Below are 18,680 nucleotides of genomic sequence, written 5' to 3' on the forward strand. Positions count from 1 at the left end.
CTCTCACAAAGGTATGTGGTTGCAAAGGGCATCTTAACAGAGCGATTTGCCAAGGCAGGATACTCTGAGCGCAGCCCAATCCAGAAATCTGTCATTGGCTTCTGATTAAATTACATTTTCACAAAACCACTTGCTGCAATTTCGAAGAGGCTCTCTTGTTCAGATATCGGTAAGTGCAAAATAATAAAGAAGGAAAATATATTTAAAGATATACAGTACCAGTCAAAAAGTACCAGTTCGCACACACCTACTCATTCAAGGGTTTTTCTTTATTTTTACAATTTTCTACATTGTAGAATAATAGTGAAGACATTCTTTCAACCAGCTAAATGAGGGAGTCACCTGGAATGCATTTCGATTAACAGGTATGCCTTGGTAAAAGTTCATTTGTCACGCTCTAACAATAGAGAGCTTTTTATTTTCTATGTTGGTTAGGTCAGGGTGTGTCATCTAGGTAATTATATTTCTATGTTGGCCTAGCATGGTTCCCAATCAGAGGCAGCTGTTTATCGTGGTCTCTGATCAGGGATCATATTTAGGCGGCCATTTCCCCTTTGTGTTTTGTGGGATCTTGACTATGTATAGTTGCCTGGGAGCACTATAGCAGCTTCACGTTTAGTTTTTTGTGCATTTATTGATTTCTTTGAGTTTCACTTCATAATAAAGGGGATGGAACCATACCACGCTGCATCTTGGTCTACTCATTATGACGATCGTGACATAATTTGCAGAATTTTTATGTGTTTGAGACAATCAGTTGTGTTATGACAAGGTAGGGTGGTATACAGAAGATAGCCCTATTTGGTAAAATACCAAGTCCATATTATGGCAAGAACAGCTCAAATAACCAAAGAGAAACAACAGTCCATCATTACTTTAAGACATGAAGGTCAGTCTATCAAGAAAATCTCAAGAACTTTTTAAAGTTTAAAGTGCAGTCGCAAAAACCATCAAGCGCTATGATGAAACTAGCTCTCATGAGGACCGCCACAAGAAAGGAATATCCAGAGTTACCTCTGCTGCAGAGGATCAGTTCATTAGAGTTACGAGCCTCAGAAATTGCACCCCAAATAAATGCTTCACAGAGTTCAAGTGACAGACACATCTCAACATCAACAGTTCAGAGGAGACCGCGTGAATCAGGCCTTCATGGTCAAATTGCTCCAAAGAAACCACTACTAAAGGACACCAATAATAATAAGAGACTTGCTTGGGCCAAGAAACACAAGCAATGGACATTAGACCGGCGGAAATCTGTCCCTTGGTCTGGAGATTTTTGGCTCCAACCGCCGTATCTTATCTTAGTGAGACACAGAGTTGGTGAACGGATGATCTCTGCATGTGTGGTTCACAACGTGAAGCATGGAGGAGGTGTGAGGGTGCTTTCCTGGTGACACTGTCTGTGATTTATTTACAGTTCAAGCACACTTAACCAGCATAGCTACCACAGCATTCTGCGGTGATCCGCCATCCCATCTGGTTTGCGCTTAGTGGAACAATCATTTGTTTTTCAACTGGACAATGACCCAACACACCTCCAGGCTGTGTAAGGGCTATTTGACCAAGACGAAGAGTGATGGAGTGCTGCATCAGATGACCTGGCCTCCACAATCACCCGATCTCAACCCAATTGAGATGGTTTGGGATTGTCAAGCCCTGACCTTAGTATTCTTTGTTATATTGGTTAGGTCAGGATGTGATGGGTGATTTATGTGTTTTTGTCTTGTCTAGGGTGTTTGTATGTTTATGGGGGTGTTTACTAGTCTATGTGTTATGTATGTCTATGGTTGCCTAGATTGGTTCTCAATTAGAGGCAGCTGTTTATCGTTGTCTCTGATTGGGAACCATATTTAGGCAGCCATATTCCTTAGGTTCTCTGTGGGTTATTGTCTATGTCTAGTTGCCTGTGTCTGCACTATTATATTACAGCATCACATTCATTTTGTTGTTTTTGTAAGTTTGTTTAGTGTTTTCTTCATTAAATAAGTATGTATTCACATCACGTATACATTCCTTGGTCTCCTCTATATAACAAACGTGACAGGGATGAGTTGGACCGCAGAGTGTAGGAAAAGCAGCCATCAAGTTCTCAGCATATCTGGGAACTCCTTCATGACTGTTTGAAAAGCATTCCAGGTGAATTTGGTTGAGAGAATGCCAAGAGAGTGCAAAGCTGGCATCAAGGCAATGGGTGGCAACTTTGAGGAATCTCAAATGTAAAATATATTTTGATTTGTTTATCACATTTTTTATTTTTTGGTTACCACATTATTCCATATGTGTTATTTCATACTTTGATGTCTTCACTATGATTCTACAATGTAGAAAATAGTAATAAAAAATAGGTGTGTCCAAACTTGACTGGTACTGTATATATATTTACCCAAAACATATTGTGGATTCGAAATGATGCAGACAATTACACTGAAAGAAGCCACAATCAATCAGCAAAATATTAAATCTGATTTACCCCTCCCCCACCCCACCCATAAAATAAAGATATACTGTATATCAATAAACTTTGCAAGATCCATTAATCATAACATTTATGAATGGTAATAATATATTCATTAATACATTAAACATGTATTTTTACATCACATCATATTCAACACTAATTCTGCAAATTAGGAGATGGAATATTGTATTATTTTTTTCTGTCAGTTTAATCTATGTTATTAGCACAGCAAATGTCATGGTAGACACATTTGGCTGCCATTTGAGTTTCACAGCATTATTGGGCATGCTTATGGTTTTAGACAAGACCCTTAGTCCAACAAGCCAGTTACCCTTTTAGCCCTGTGGTTTCTTCCAATAGTCTGAGTATGTCCCAAATGGCAACCTATCACCTATGTAGTGCACTAATTTTGACTAGGGCCCATAGGGACTTAGTTGACTCATATAAACACAACTAGCCTTCCTGGCAACAATTGTAAATTCAAAATAAACTGTAATAGATTTTAATAGATAAACACTTGAATGTTAAACATATATTTCAGAATAACATGGGAATTAATCAAGTAAGCGTGTATTTTTTCTCATATAATTCATATAAACTTTTTCAAAGTTTGGACTCACGTTGCAGCTGAATTTATTTTCTCCTCTAATTTGAATATTACCTTGCTGACAGAATTCAGAACAAAGAAAGTAACTACAGCAACAAAATGATAAATAATATGATTCCACAGCTGACTCAGCGGGAGAGAGAAGTCTTAAACGATTCTGACTGACAGCAGTTAGGGGAGAGGAGAGAGAGCGGGAGAGAGGAGTGTAGGAGTATTGGCCTAAGCTGTGTCCCAAATAGCACCCTAGGCCCTATACACTGCACTACTTTGACCAGAGCACTATATTATTCCACCATATAGGGAATAGGATGCCATTTGGGACGGGCCCCTAGTATCTTATTCAGACATCTCGTCCTACTCCCTGTAACACTGTCAGACAGATGTTCAACAGCCTCGTCACTGCCCGACCTCATCACACCCCATAACGCAGAGGGACGCATAGGAGACACACACCACACACATGCATGCACACACAGGAGAGACACATTGCTAAAGTTCCATAATCTTTCTGTCTCTCTGTCTCTCTCTCTCAATTTAATTCAAGGGGCTTTATTGGCATGGGAAACGTATGTTTAAATTGCCAAAGCAAGTGAAATTGATAAACAAAAGTGAAATAAACAATAAAGTGAACATTAAATATTACACTCACACAAATTCCAAAATAATAGAGACATTTCAAATGTCATATTATGTCTATATACACTGTTGTAACGATGTGCAACTAGCTAAAGTACAAAAGGGAAAATAAATAAACATACATATGGGTTGTATTTACAATGGTGTTTGTTCTTCACTGGTTGCCCTTTTCTTGCGGCAAAAGGTCACAAATCTTGCTGCTATGATTGCACACTGTGGTATTTCAACCAATAGATATAGGAGTTTAATCAAAATTGGATTTGTTTTCAAATTCTTTGTGGGTCTGTGTAATCTGAGGGAAATATGTTTCAGGAGGTTAGCTCAGTTTAGCTCAGTTTCCGCCTCATTTTGTGGGCAGTATGCACATAGGCAGACCTGGCTCTCAAGAGAAGACAAGCTATGGCGACCTTTCTCAATAGCAAGGCTATGCCCACTGAGTCTGTACATAGTCAAAGCTTTCCTTAATTTTGGGTCAGTCACAGTGGTCAGGTATTCTGCCACTGTGTACTCTCTGTTTAGGGCCAAATAGCATTCTAGTTTGCTCTGTTTTTTTGTTTATTCTTTCCAATGTGTCAAGTAATTAGCTTTTTGTTTTCACATGATTTGATTGAGTCTAATTGTGTTGCTGTCCTGGGGCTCTGTGGGGTCTGTTTGTGTTTATGAACAGAGCCCCAGGACCAGCTTCCTTAGGGGACTCTTCTCCAGGTTCATCTCTCTGTAGGTGATGGCTTGTTATGGAAGGTTTGGGAATCCTTTCCTTTTAGGTCGTTGTAGAATTGAGCACATCTTTTCTGGATTTTGATAATTAGCAGGTATCGGCTTAATTCTGCTCTGCATGCATTATTTGGTGTTTTACGTTGTACCCAAAGGATATTTTTGCAGAATTATGCATGCAGAGTCTCAATGTGGTTTGTTCCATTTAGTGAATTCACAACTATAAAGGGCAATGGGTTTTATAACTGATTCAAGTATTTTTATGTTCATTTTGTTGTCATAGAAGGCCCTTCTTGCCTTGTCTCTCAGATCGTTCACAGCTTTGTGAAAGTTATCTATGGCGCTGATTTTTAGGCAGAGGTATATATCAGTTTTTGTGTGCTCTACGGCAACGGTGTCTAGATGGAATTTATATTTGTGGTACAGGAAACTGGTCCTTTTTTGAAACACCATTATTTTTGTTTTACTGAGATTTACTGTCAGCGCCCAAGCCTGAATGAATCTGTGCAGAAGATCTAGGTGCTGCTGTAGAACCTCCTTGGTTGGGGACAGAAGCACTAGGTAATGTGCAAACAGTAGACATTTGACTGCATATTCTAGCAGGGTTAGTCTGGATGATGCAGACTGTTCTAGTGCCCTTGCCAATTCTTTTATACATATATTGAAGAGTGTCGGGCTTAAGTTGCATCCCTGTCTCACCCCATTGCCCTGTGGAAAGAAAAGTGCACTTTTTACCAAATTTAACCGCACACTTTTGTGCACATGGATTTTATAATGTTGTCACCAACACCACTTTCCATCAATTTGTATAGCAGACCCTAATGGCACATTGAGTCAAACGCTTTCTTGAAGTCAACAAAGCATGAGAAAACTTTGCCTTTGTTTTGGGTTTGTTTGTTTGTTTGTCAATTAGGATGTGCAGGGTGAATATGTTGTCTGTCGTAAATAATTTGGTAAAAAGCCAATTTTGTCATAGTTTTGTTGGGTGGGGGCATATTTGGGAGGGAATACTGTCACCTCCAAGTAGGTGTTTGTCCCCCTGTGTGCTGAGGGTGTCAGGTTCTTGTCCAGTTCTGGCATTTAGGTTGCCACAGACTAGTACATTATATGTCCCTGGGCCTAGAAATGGTAGATCTCCCTCTCTAGGATGGAGAAGCTGTCATCGTTAAAGTATGGGGATTCTATTGGGGGATATAGGTAGTACAGAGTGGGTTAGGTCTGCTCTATAAATAATTAGCATACCTCCTGAGTTTCTTCCCTGTTTCACCCCTGTTAGTTTGGTGAATGGGACTACCAGCTCTCTGTAACCCTAGAGGGCAACCAGTGGGTCCGTCTCCTCTATACCATGTTTCTTGTAGGATGCAAAGTCTGTATTTCCAATTTATTTGATGAAGTCTGGGTTCCTGCTCTTTAGGCCAAAGGCAGATGACCTCAGACCTTGTATATTCCAGGATGAGATAGTAAACGTTTTGTGTTCCATAGTGTTGTTTTCATTTGATTTCGGCCCAGACATTTACAGTAGGTGTGAGCAGAGCATGTTGAGCATCTGATAAATTACCTCTCAGGTTACAGGATGGGGCTTTGGGGGATTGTTACTCTGTTCAAGGCCAGGGCATATGTGAGTCTCTCTGTCACTCTCTCTCACACACTCATATACACTAGGCAGACAGGGGGTTATCGCCTTAATCAACAAATACAGCAAATGTGTGCTCCAGGTCACTGCCGGAGACAGAGGCGTTTCCATGGCACAGATACAGAAAGAGCTTCTGTGTGTGCCATATTACAAACTCATACCCCTCTCTATGCCAAGGTGAGCAGCTGGGGATGGGGGAGCATGAAAAGAAACGGAGAACAGAGAAGAGCCCCCCCCCCCCCTTGGGGACGCTGAGGCTGGACTGCTCCCCACATAGCCTACAGGTTTGTCCCAAATGGCACCCTAGTCCCTATGAAGTGCACTACTTTTGACCAGCACCCATAGGGATCTGGTCACACATGTTGCACTATGTAAGGAATAGGGTGCCATTTGGGATGCAAGCTATGTATGTTTCAGGCAGACACTGACTCAAACACAGCTAGACTAACTAGGGGTGGGGTGCCAGCCTAACCCTGTGCATTATTATTTCTCTAATTTGCTTTTTTCCCATTCATTTCCAGACCATTACTGTGGGGTAAGCAGGGCCGGGCGGTGAAGGGAGAGGAGCAGAGGGGAGCTCGGGGGAGAATATAGATAGAATATAACTGCTTGCTTGGGATGCGGGAAGAGACCATACCCACCAGGCCTAGCGAACCACTGGGGCCTATCAGGGTCTGTAAATACTTTATGAGATATGATCGTACAGCACAAATACTCCTCAACCACAGGCCATTAACCATTTTCACTAGGAATGTGCCCTTTGGTAAAGCAGGAAAATAATGAAATAAGCAAACAAACTCTCCCCCAGTGACAGCCCAGGCTCTCTGAGGTACGATATGCGGCTCGACTGCTAATGAGACTCACTGTACGATGATTCTCTTTTCTTCCTCCAGGAAAACCAACCACCCGGCCCGTACACACGAAGACAACAACCAATTCATGCGTCCCAAATGGAACCCTATTCCCTATTTACTGCACTACTTTTAAGAAGTGCCCATAGGGCTCTGGTCAAATGTAGTGCACTATGTTGGGAATAGGGTGCCATTAGGGACGCACTAAACCAGTAACACTGACTGGGCTATGGTCTACTTCTCCAGTCGTTTATTTTTCTCCTTTTTCATCCTTTCATGCCTGTCCTTCATTCATCTGCCTTTGTTTTATTCTCCAGTTTGTTCGGGAGAGATTTCATCTGATTTCATTTGTTAGCATTTCAGAACCCAATAAAGAAATCATAAAAGTAACTCCGGAGATGGAGTTTATAGAATAACTGTTTTAAAAGAGGAATAAGGGGGAAGCTGGGGGAAGAGGAGGACCTAATTCAACTGCAGTAGTTTCATAATTTTATCTGTGTGTCTAAAGCAAGAGAAGCAACCCCTTGGTTGCATCCCCAATTGCCCCCTAGTCCCTATATAGTGCAATACTTTTGACGAGGGCCCTTAGGGTGCCATTTGGGACTCAGTCCTTGTTTATAACCTGCCATTGTGTTATTTCCAATTCATTGTCTCCTTCTGTAACAAAAATGTTATTGTTCTGTGCTGTGTTCCCTCATTCAGATAGAGTCAACCTCAATGACAAAAGGTTTCCCTTTTGTGTTGCTCTGTTCTGGCGCCTGTGATGTGACTTTCTGTGTGTGTGTGTGTGTGTGTGTGTGTGTGTGTGTGTGTGTGTGTGTGTGTGTGTGTGTGTGTGTGTGTGTGTGTGTGTGTGTGTATGTATGTATGTATGTGTGTGTGTGTGTGTGTGTGTGTGCGTGCGGGGAACTATTCTTGTGGGGAACAGAAGTCCCAACAAGAATAGTAAACAAACAAAAATTTGACCAACTGGGGACATGTCAAATTCTATTTCTAATGTGTTTAGGGATACGGTTAGAATTAGTGTCAGGGTTAGAACTAGGTTTAGGGTTAGGATCTAGGGTTAGTGTTAGGGTTAGTTTCCGGGTTTAGGTTAGGTTTATGGGTTAGGGTTATGGTTAGGGTTAAGAGTACAGGTTAGGTTTAGGGGAAATATGGTTTTGAATCGGACTGAATTGGTGTCCCCATAAAGTTAGCTGTACAAGACTGTGTGTGCATGTGTGTGCGCAAAGGTCCCGGAATCTGTGTGTATTTGTGTGATAACACACATCGCTCAGAGAGGCTTCATTAAGTGAAACACTCCTCCATGGCTTGATGCCTTATTGGTGTCTACCTTCAGTAGAAAGCCTCTTAATTTAAGGGTAAGACACACAAAGAAATCTGACTGCTGATAGGTAGATTACTTAGTACCTTTGCCCAGAGTGTCGGCAGTTAATTTTTTGTTGTTCACATAGAACCGTTTAATCTTCAATACTGCAGACCACAAGGTGGCAGTCTTGTATGGTAGTCTTGTGCCTGCTGTAGCTAATGTAAGCTAACTGGCAAGCTGTGCTAATGTTGTTGCTAGCTAGCTAGAATTTGTAGAAAACTCTTGTTGATACTAACCATTTAGCCACAACTAGATAACTAGCGTAGTTAGCAACATTATAATTAAATCACAATGGATTTGTTTTTTAATGAAGCAGCTGCCCTTTTAGCTGTTGAGATGCTAACTGTTTAGCTAACATTGGCTAGCAAGCAAACTGGCAGTATGGGATAATGGAGAGTGAATTAAAATATTTCTTCATTGTCTTTCTAGAAAGCTAGCATGGTAAAGCATTTAGTGTTGTGTGCGTTGTGCTGCACTTACCACGCCATTCCTTTTATATCTAGACTTAAAATATGTATTTCACAGCTTTATAGTTTTAGTTAGAACAATTTTGATGAAAAGGGGGTGGATTACACTGGGAAAAGTGCCCTCATTTGACCTTTTTCTTGTCATTTCTGTCAGCTCCCCCACATGGAGAATCGTGCTCTCTGATTCGCTCAAAGTCAAGTTCCCGGCCACTAACGAGCATTAGAATCTACGAACAACCTCCAACTGTGGCAACCAGATTTCTCAGTGTGTCTGTACCAGAGGTTGGATCTGGTTCAGGGAACAGAACCGAAAACCGGAAAATAACAAACGTTTTCAAGGAACAGAACGGAACCTGGAATGAAAGTGATCCATATTGTTCCGGAACAGAACCGTTGTTTGAAAAGCACAGGAACCGGTTAATAACAATAATTTACGTTCCAGAAATGTTTCTCTCATCTGGCAAAAAAGCACCTATGCAAAGCCCCCACTTTGTCACTCAGAAACATATTCCAGTGTCTGCCTGCAAGCTGAAAATCTTTGCCAGTGTGTGTGCATGTCTAGGCAACCTGCCCCTTCTCCCTCCAAACCATAGGCTACTGTACAAGTGTGATTCAGAAGATAGGAAGATATATATTCATTAGCTACAGAAGAATTGATAAACTTTTTCAATGCTAGTTAATGATACTTTAGGCCTAGTTATCACGTTTAACGTTGGGAAAGGTAAGACTTGTTTTTAATTCTGGTGCCACTCCGCACACACAAGCTTGTTAGCTAGCTAGTTCAAGCTCAAAAGACATTCAAAGGACCTCCATAGAAGCCACTCCTCAGTCCCTGAGTGACGCAGCGTTCAAAAGCACTGCATCACAGTGCTCAGGCGCCATTACAGCCTGGGTTTGATCGGGAGCCCCATAGGACGGCACACAAATGGCCCAGCGTCATCCTGGGTAGGGGAAGGGGGGCTTTCCTTAGCTAATTGCGCTCTAGCAACTCCTTGTGGCACGCTTGGGCACCTGCAAGTTGACTTTGGTCATCAGTCAAACAGTGTTTCTTCCGACACACTGGTGTGGCTGAGCAAGCAGTATACGCAGTGTGATTTGAAGTAGCGTGGCCATGCATATATAAAAAAAAACTCCTCCTAGGTATAGCTCTGTGGACCTAATTCAGATAATGCATGTCATAACACGATGCCCAGTGCTTCAACCCTCCTCCTTAATAACCCTTTCTCGCTCTCTCCATAACCCATAAAATGTAGGTTGCATCTTGCGCCATAAGCTACACTTGCCAGCTATATCCGTACTGATTGGTGAAGTAATTGAAGGCGCTAAATATGAAAAACATACATTTCATAAGGAAGAGAAAGGAACGATATAAACCGTTAGTTTCTTTGGGGTTCGAACCGGTTCGGAATGTTGTTTTGCTGGTCGGAGCAGTGGAATGGAATGAAACAAAGTGTTTCTGTTCAAGATGAAACGACTGGAGAAAATGTTTTTTTGTTCCATCCCCACAGCCACACCGCAGCTCAAAGGTTTGTTGCTGTGAGTGTGAGTGCTGTCTATTAGTCCTTTACACAGTAAAGGATGAGCCTCCACATCAATCAGTGTTCAAAGGAGATAAAGTGTTTTGATTATGCTCCAGTGGTTGACTTTTGATGTCGAACGTCTTATACATTCTTTTATTACTTGTCTTGTCTTTATTTATTTATTTTTTCTCCTGTCTAACCGTCTTTTCTTCTATTCTTCTCGTTTTTGTTCTTCCCCTCCTCTGCTTCGTTCGTTCACAAGCTGTGTAATCCTTTTAGAAGCCAGGCTGAAAGTCTCACTTGGGGACGACGTTGTGTTGTGGAATCTCATTTAGGTTGGGTGACTCTATCCTCTGGACGGACGGAGGGAGGGACTGACGTCACGGTCACGAATGCAAAGCAAACATACCCTATTCATTCATGCCTGCGTCCCAAAATGGCACCCTATTCTCTATATAGTGCACTACTTTTAATGCACTATATAAGGAATAGGGTGCCAATTGGGACAAATACCAATCCTCACAAAACATCCTCACTTTCGTCCTCCTCACTCACTCGTCTTAAAATGGCTGGGATGCTTCACTTTAATAGTCTTGTCAATTTCAGTACGTAGTACGACAGCGTGATATCTTGACTTCCTTGACTCTCTTGTCTGGCATGTAATGCATGGGCTTTTTTGATATTGTTCCTTGTAGGCATACTCTCCCCAATGCAATCTAGGTCAAAGTTGTGTTTTTTGTTGGACAAATAATGGCTGTAAGAAGCCTGTGTGTTTGGCTGTATGGCTCCGCTAGTCCGCTACCTCCGTAGGATGCTTTGATACTATAACTAGAGTGGACATCGGCCGAGCTACCACATATAGTTGCTGACAGTCAGCACTAAACACATCAGACAACTCTACATTTGACTCAGCCTAGGAGGCAGTACTACGGGTACAGCTTTTCCCTAGGTACAGCTTCAGGATCAGCTTCCCCTCTCCCAATCTTTTAGTAGGCCATTAGTGGGGAAAATGCTAAATTGACCTCAATCATTGTCTAGGTGTTATAGTATCCCGAACAGAATTCACTCTGGGAAATGATCACATGTGAGGTGTATGGATTATATTGCAGAAAGAGTGTATTACTGACAAATTCATGTCTTATTCAACCAACCAACATCAAATTTTTCATTATAATGAGAAGAAAACAGAAAAGAGTGAAAAAGAGAGTTAACATCATGCTGTACCTTTCCAACATACTGGTTATCCAACCCTGTGTACTCCTCCAGTAGGAAGAACTGATTCCACATCCATCCTCGTTTGGAGCGTCTCAGAGGCACTCCGTTGGCATCCTGCCCCGTCAGCGTCAACGCCACCCCCCGCCGACCCCCTGTAGTCCTCTTCAGGGCACGCAGCCCGTCCCCATGGGAACACAGGTACGCCCAGAGGACCAGCAGGAGAAGGACAGTTCTGCCTCTCAACATGACTGCCAGGTCAATAGTTTCAAAGCTTCAACCACAGCTTGATTGTAGTTTATGGTCTCTTCCCTCTGGGTGTTAGTGTGAAATGATCAGTGGTCTTCAGTCAGACATTTAGTCATTGGGTCACTCCTCCTGGTCTGGGTGTAGGTCTGCAGCAGCAGCATGGGCCATCAGTTTGCCGTTAGGGCCCGGGTCCAGCCAGTATCTGGAACATAGAACACACAGTCAGGAACAGTTTGTCAATATGATAATGTAGGATTCTGTAGCATCTCTCAGAAATGACATTTCCAATTGCCCCTTTAAAGAAATAGGAGTCAACATAATGAGTCTAATTCTCCATTCACACGTTGAAACAGCTATAAAGGGCATAATTGGAATCCTACACATCTATTATATACAAAACACTAAGGACACCTCTTTCCATGACATAGACTGACCAGGTGAAAGCTATGATCCCTTATTGATGTCACTTGCTAAATCCCCTTCAATAAGTGTAGTTGACGGGGAGGAGACAGGTTAAATAAGGATTTTTAAGCCTTGAGACAATTGAGACATGGATTGTGTATGTGTGGTATTCAGAGGGTGATTGGGTAAAACAAAAAATGTAAGTGCCTTTGAACAGGGTATGGTTGTAGGTAGCAGGCGCACCGGTTTGCATCAGGAACTGAAACTCTGCTGTTTTTTTTTACGCTCAACAGTTTCCTGAGTGTATCAAGAAGTGTCCACCACCCCAAAGGACATCCAACCAACTTGACACAACTGTGGGAGGCATTCGAATTGACATGGACCAGCAACCCTGTGGAACTCTTTCGGCACCTTGTAGAGTCCATGACCTGACTAATTGAAACTGTTCTGAGGGCAAAAGGAAGGCGTCCCCAATGTTTTGTATACTTTTGTTTACTGTGTATACTGCCACACATCATATCTCAATTAAGAAACTAAACGGAATTAACATTTAATAGACTGCCTGTTCTGCATGTTTAGCTTGATGTATCTCTTTAAACAATCTGCGTGGGAACACGTTGTCATCAGAGCCAGCAGGCTGTCAATGGAGACCCTGAGCAATGGCAACCTGAGTTTATTACTTAGAGATCAATATAAAGATACTGTGTTTTAATATTATATTTGATTTAACTAGGCAAGTCAGTTAAGAAAAAATCTTATTTACAATGACGGCCTACCCCGGCCAAACCCTCCCCTAAACAGAATGACGCTGGGCCAGTTGTGCGCCGCCCTATGGATCTCCCAATCACAGCCAGTTGTGATACAGCCCGGGATCGAACCAGGGTCTGTAGTGACGCCTCTAGCACTGATGCAGTGCCCAAAATGGCTGTTTGCAAACCACACAGTGGGGCCCTGTCTTGAAAGCACAGATCACACACTGCCACACACATTCTCACTCACTCGCTTGCTCACTCACTCACTCACTCACTCACTCACTCACTCACTCACTCACTCAATAAACAGTCCATGAGGGAGGACATGTATACATCTCCTATGCTCATTATTCCTGTCTGGGTGCTCATTATTCCTGTCTGGGTGCTCATTAATCCTGTCTGGGTGCCCATTAATCCTGTCTGGGTGCTCATTAATCCTGTCTGGGTGTGGCACCGTTGGGGTGCAGACACTGGGTTATCAGTGGGCACACTGGGAACCAGCAGCACCATTATCACATACAGATTGTGTGCCAAATGGCACCTTATTCACTTTATAATGCACTACTTTTGACCAGGGCCAATACTATTACTGGTCAAAGGTAGTCCACTATACAGGGAATAGGTTGTCATTTGGGGTACACACACAGGCTCGGCTCAGATAGAGAGATGCAGACCGCTATACAGCAGCTCTGCTTTTCACAGGGCGGAAAGGAAAAAGTGTCTGGACCTGCATGCAGAAAGTGAGGGGGGAGATTGAGCTAGAAAGAGAGAGGGAAATACAGAATGGTCAAGACACATTGAGAGGGATAGCGAGAGTGAGGGAGAAGCTGAAATTGAGATGAAGGGAGAGGGAGGGTCAGGGTAGGGTGGGCAGAGACAGAGGGAGAGAGAGAGAGGGACGGAGGGTCAGACTAGGCAGAGAGAGAGGGTAGAGGGAGAAAGTGAGAGATGGAGAAAGAGGATAGGGAGAGATGGAGGGAGTGAAGGAGAGGTAGAAATGTCCTGTCAGAGCAGAGTCAGCAGGACAGTCAGGAGAGGAGCTGTGTGTGTGTGTGTGTGTGTGTGTGTGTGTGTGTGTGTGTGTGTGTGTGTGTGTGTGTCTTGCCCATCCATTACCCTACCTGTCTTCTCTCTCTCCTTCTAGCCATCCAAGCCAAGGCTTCTCTCCCTGCCCCACCTCCCTGCTTTCAACCCTCCTTTCCCCTTATGAGGCAAAACTTCAATGGTAAAAGTTGATGGGTTAGGTCCCCCTTTCTCTTTTTCCTCATGCCTTGCAGTTTATTATAGCCTATGTCAAAGCTCCTCTCCTCTAATTTGCCTGCTGTATGCTCTTCAGCTGATATTCATTATCATAGGGATTTTCGGACACTTGCGATGCGGGAGTCACTTTGCATGTGTCCTTTGCCTGCCTCAGCAGGGGAATAAGAACCCATTGGTCACAACAGACAGCAGGTGAGAGTGACGGCCTGTCATCCTTTTAATAATGTCCAGGGCGGGAATATAGGTCACATCCCAAATGGAATCCTATTTTCTATGATGCACTAGAGTACCCGAACACATAGCCCACTCACAATCTCTCTCTAAGTAACTCTCAACGTGGAGAGCTCTGGTTCAAATCTAAATGTTCCTATGAGCGTATTCATTTCCCTCTCTTCTATTTCCCTCCATCTCTTTCCATCCTTCTCTTTCCGCTCTTCTATTTCCTCTCTTCTATTTCCCTCCTCTTTCCCTCCTTCTTACCATCCTTCTCTTTCCCAAGTCCCCATTGCGCTTAACTTGATGAATTTCCTTAATTGACAATGGTGAGGGAGCGAGGGGGACTGGGAGCTATTGATTTGCTGTAGGACTCAGCAGTGTAGTTGGAAATACAATGTGGTCTCCGTGGTCACTTCTCAGAGCCTTCTAATACCTCCGGTCTTCAGCTCCTCAACACACACACACACACACACACACACACACACACACACACACTCTTTCTCCGCCAACATTTCCCCACAATACACCATAATGAATCCTGTAAAACACATCTATATTTTACTGTACATTCTAGTGTTTTTACTGTTAAAATTACAGAAATGTCTTACAGTTTGGGGTGTCTACTGTCGAGAGCCCAAAGTAGGCGCCTGCACCCATCTCTCTCTCTCTCTCTCTCTCTCTCTCTCTCTCTCTCTCTCTCTCTCTCTCTCTCTCTCTCTCTCTCTCTCTCTCTCTCTCTCTCTCTCTCTCTCTCTCTCTCTCTCTCTCTCTCTCTCTCTCTCTCTCTCTCTCTCTCTCTCTCTCTCTCTCTCTCTCTCTCTCTCTCTCTCTCTCTCTCTCTCTCTCTCTCTCTCTCTCTCTCTCTCTCTCTCTCTCTCTCTCTCTCTCTCTCTCTCTCTCTCTCTCTCTCTCTCTCTCTCTCTCTCTCTCTCTCTCTCTCTCTCTCTCTCTCTCTCTCTCTCTCTCTCTCTCTCACATAAAGTTTTGCTCTGGTGGGAGGCAGGCAGTCTGTCCTTTCAATAGATTTCTTCATAATGTCACCATGGAAGGCTGGAAGCTAATGCCTGACTAACTGTATAGAAAGGCCCTGCATGCTGTCCCAAATGGCATCATATTCCCTATGTAGTGCACTACTTTTAACTGTGAGGATACAAAAGTAGTGCGCTGTAGGAAATAGGGTGCCATTTGGGATACCGCCCCAGCTCTCTGATCCCATAGTTCTCCAGACAGTGGACCAGTAGGTCAGTTACATTCATAGCTTAGATTTCTCTACATCTGTGTGCCTGTGCGTGATGAGTATTTCTCCTCTATTTTCTTGGTTCCCAGCCCCAGTGAGTGTCAGCATCATAATGAACCTGTGTAATGGAACATGACACCACAATTATATCCTCCCAGTTAAGAGAATGTGTTTACAACAACCCCAACACTGCTTGATTTTCTCCCTCCACCTTTTACTCCCTCTCTCTCCTTGCATCCAGTTCTGCACCATTTAATTGCAACTGTTTGAAAAAAAAAGATTGCTTGAAATTGCCTGTCACAGATTGTCTGGAGTCACTACATACGGCAATAATACAGCATTGTGTTCCATGCAGGGTGAGCAAAATGAATGTGTCTGCTGACAATTTGGAGCCAAATGATTCTACACTCATACAATTACATGAAATAACATTTCAACTCATAACAATTAGCTATTAAGTATCTATCGCTCTTATCAAACACAGGGACACAGAGATAGAGATGGAGACACAGTGAGTCACACAAATATATCCATGGGTGGCTTTTCCAGTGCGGATGTGTAACTACACCAAATACCATTGGCGGCATTTCGTGCATACTGCCTGGAAGCAGGCAGAACAGAGCTGACCTAGGAGCAGCAGTCCTACCCATCCTCCTCTTGTTCTCTCCTTTCTTCCTTCCTCTATCTTACTCTCTTCCTCTCGCTCTGTCTTCTTTCTCCCTCTAGTTCTTCTCTCTCTCTCTAGGTCTTCTCTCTCTCTCTCTCTCTCTAGGTCTTCTCTCCTTCCTTCCTTTCTATCTCACTCTCGCTCTCTCCCTTTGTCTTTTTTCTCCTAATGAGAGAGGATGAGCGACACTGCGAGGCAGCACCCTATCGCGCCCGTTGAGCCACGGCAACCCAGACTTCCACGGCAACCCAGAGAGAGCCCCCAGGGGGGCAATTAAAAGTGAGAGAGGAGAATGTCAGCCAGGGGTGGGGGAGGCGGGGGGTGGTAGAAGGGGTTGGCAGGTACACAGCCCTGTTACAAACCACAGAGGAGGTCCTTATAAGCTGCTAATGTGTGACACTGTCAGCGACAGGTTGTTTCACAGTTTCCGTTCCCTTTGCCTTGACTCATGGTTGCCTCCCTCTGACTTTATTAAGAGGTTCATGCTTTATGTCCTAAATGGCACACTATTCCCAATGTAGTGCACTAATTTTCAGCAGGTCCCTGGTTAAAGTAGTGCACAAAATAGGGAATAGGGTGTAATTTGGGATGCATTCTCGGACACAGACAGAGGTACTCCTATAGTATCCCTCTTCTTCTTGGCTAAATTTATCACTAAATCCCACTTGGTACATTGGGAATAGTGCAGCTGACCCAAATACAACGCTTTGCTTTTTTTGTGTCTTTCCTTCAGTTATTGTTCATATGTGGGTTGAGAGTTTACTAATCAGTTGGCTGTCGGTGAGAGGATGCGAACCAAACAGATGTGAAACTGGGGGAGGGTTACGTTGCCTTGTCCTCGCATCACAAGGATGCATCTAATCACACTCCCTTTAAATGGGGATATGGCTATTCCGCTGAGAGGAGACGAGGAGACAACCTTTTAAAGTATGTAACCTAGTCCAAGTCAGAACAGCCCATAGGGGGTAAGAGCCAATCTCTTGTTTCTGTAGCGTGAGGCAGCTTGATGGAAAAGTACACCCTTTGGACAGGATGCTAGTCTACCACAATGTATTTAGTAATGAGCTAAAACATAAGGTAGCTAGTGTTTGGCTGGCTGGCTGTCCTTGTTTTGCCAATCTCCTCGTCTCCTCTCAGCGGAATAGCCATAGGACTTTCTAGATTCTCATTCTGAAACCTGTCAATATATATTGATCTTTGGTTTCGCTGGGGGTGAATGTCTAGACGCAGCTGTGTCTTAAAAGTATTTTCATGTCGCCTTACTTCAATAATGACTGAGGATTCAGCCGAGAAACTGGAAGATGTTGAGAAGTATGTAGCAAACTGAGTAATTCACCTTTGCAGAGAAGTAGTGCGTGAGAGGCGTATGTTCACCCTTTCTCTCCAAGGAAAGTTTGAGACATTCAAGGTTCCTCCTCTTGTTTTTACTCATTGTTGGCATTGCTCGGGCTGTTTTGGGGGTAATTAGTAGGACCTGTTTATTCTCTTAGGAGATGTGACTAAGGTGTGACTACGGTTCAGCCTTAAGGGGACCCTAATCACACCTTAGTCACATCTCCTAACTGTACTCAGGGGAAGAGAAACAACCCTCAGCTCTATCTGAACCAGGTTAATACAGGCTGTCATATTCCCATTTAAAGGGAGTATGTTCAAGCTCATGAAAGGAACATGACTCCATCATCAAGTTTACCGATGACACAACAGTGGTAGGCCTGATCACCAACAGGATGAGAGCTGATAGGGAGGAGGTCAGAGACCTGGCCGTGTGGTGTCAGGACAACAACCTCTCTCCCTCAACGTAATCAAGACTAAGGAAATGATTGTGGACTACAGGAAAAGGAGGACCGAGCAATCCCCCATTCTCATCGATGGGGCTGCAGTCGAGCAGGTTGAGAGCTTCAAGTTCCTTGGTGTCCACATCACCAACAAACTATCATGGTTCAAACACACTAAGGCAGTCATGAAGATGGCAATATAAAGCCTATTCCTCCTCAGGAGACTGAAAATGCTTGGCATTGGTCCTCAGATCCTCAAAAGGTTCTACAGCTGCACCATCAAGAGCATCCTGACTGGTTGCATCACTGCCTGGTATGGCAACTGCTCGGCCTCTGACCGCAAGGCACTACGGAGGGTAGTGCGTACGGCCCAGTACATCACTGGGGCCAAGCTTCCTGTCATCCAGGACCTCTACACCAGGCGGTGTCAGAGGAAGGCCCTAAAAATTGTCAAAGACTCCAGCCACCCTAGTCATAGACTGTTCTCTCTGCTACCGCATGGCAAGCGGTACTGGAAGGCTTCTTAACAGCTTCTACCCCCAAGCCATAAGACTCCTGCACAGCTAATCAAAGGGCTACCCAGCTCTCTTTTAATCTGATGCTACTCTCTGTTTATTATCTATACATAGTCACTTTAACTCTACCTACATGTACA

General features: G+C 43.6%; 1 protein-coding gene across 1 annotated transcript in view; it reads right to left on the bottom strand.

The window, feature by feature from the left end:
* LOC135522619 (cadherin-6-like) overlaps positions 1–18,680 on the bottom strand; it is a 77,171-nt gene that overhangs the window by 28,215 nt on the left and 30,276 nt on the right. Inside the window, exon 2 of the mRNA XM_064949055.1 lies at positions 11,480–11,918. Coding sequence (XP_064805127.1) covers positions 11,480–11,716 — 237 coding nt within the window. The 5' untranslated portion in view covers positions 11,717–11,918. The remainder of the gene's footprint in view (positions 1–11,479; positions 11,919–18,680) is intronic.

This window comes from Oncorhynchus masou, chromosome 30, assembly GCF_036934945.1.
Source record: "Oncorhynchus masou masou isolate Uvic2021 chromosome 30, UVic_Omas_1.1, whole genome shotgun sequence".
In the NCBI taxonomy this organism is placed as follows: domain Eukaryota; kingdom Metazoa; phylum Chordata; class Actinopteri; order Salmoniformes; family Salmonidae; genus Oncorhynchus; species Oncorhynchus masou.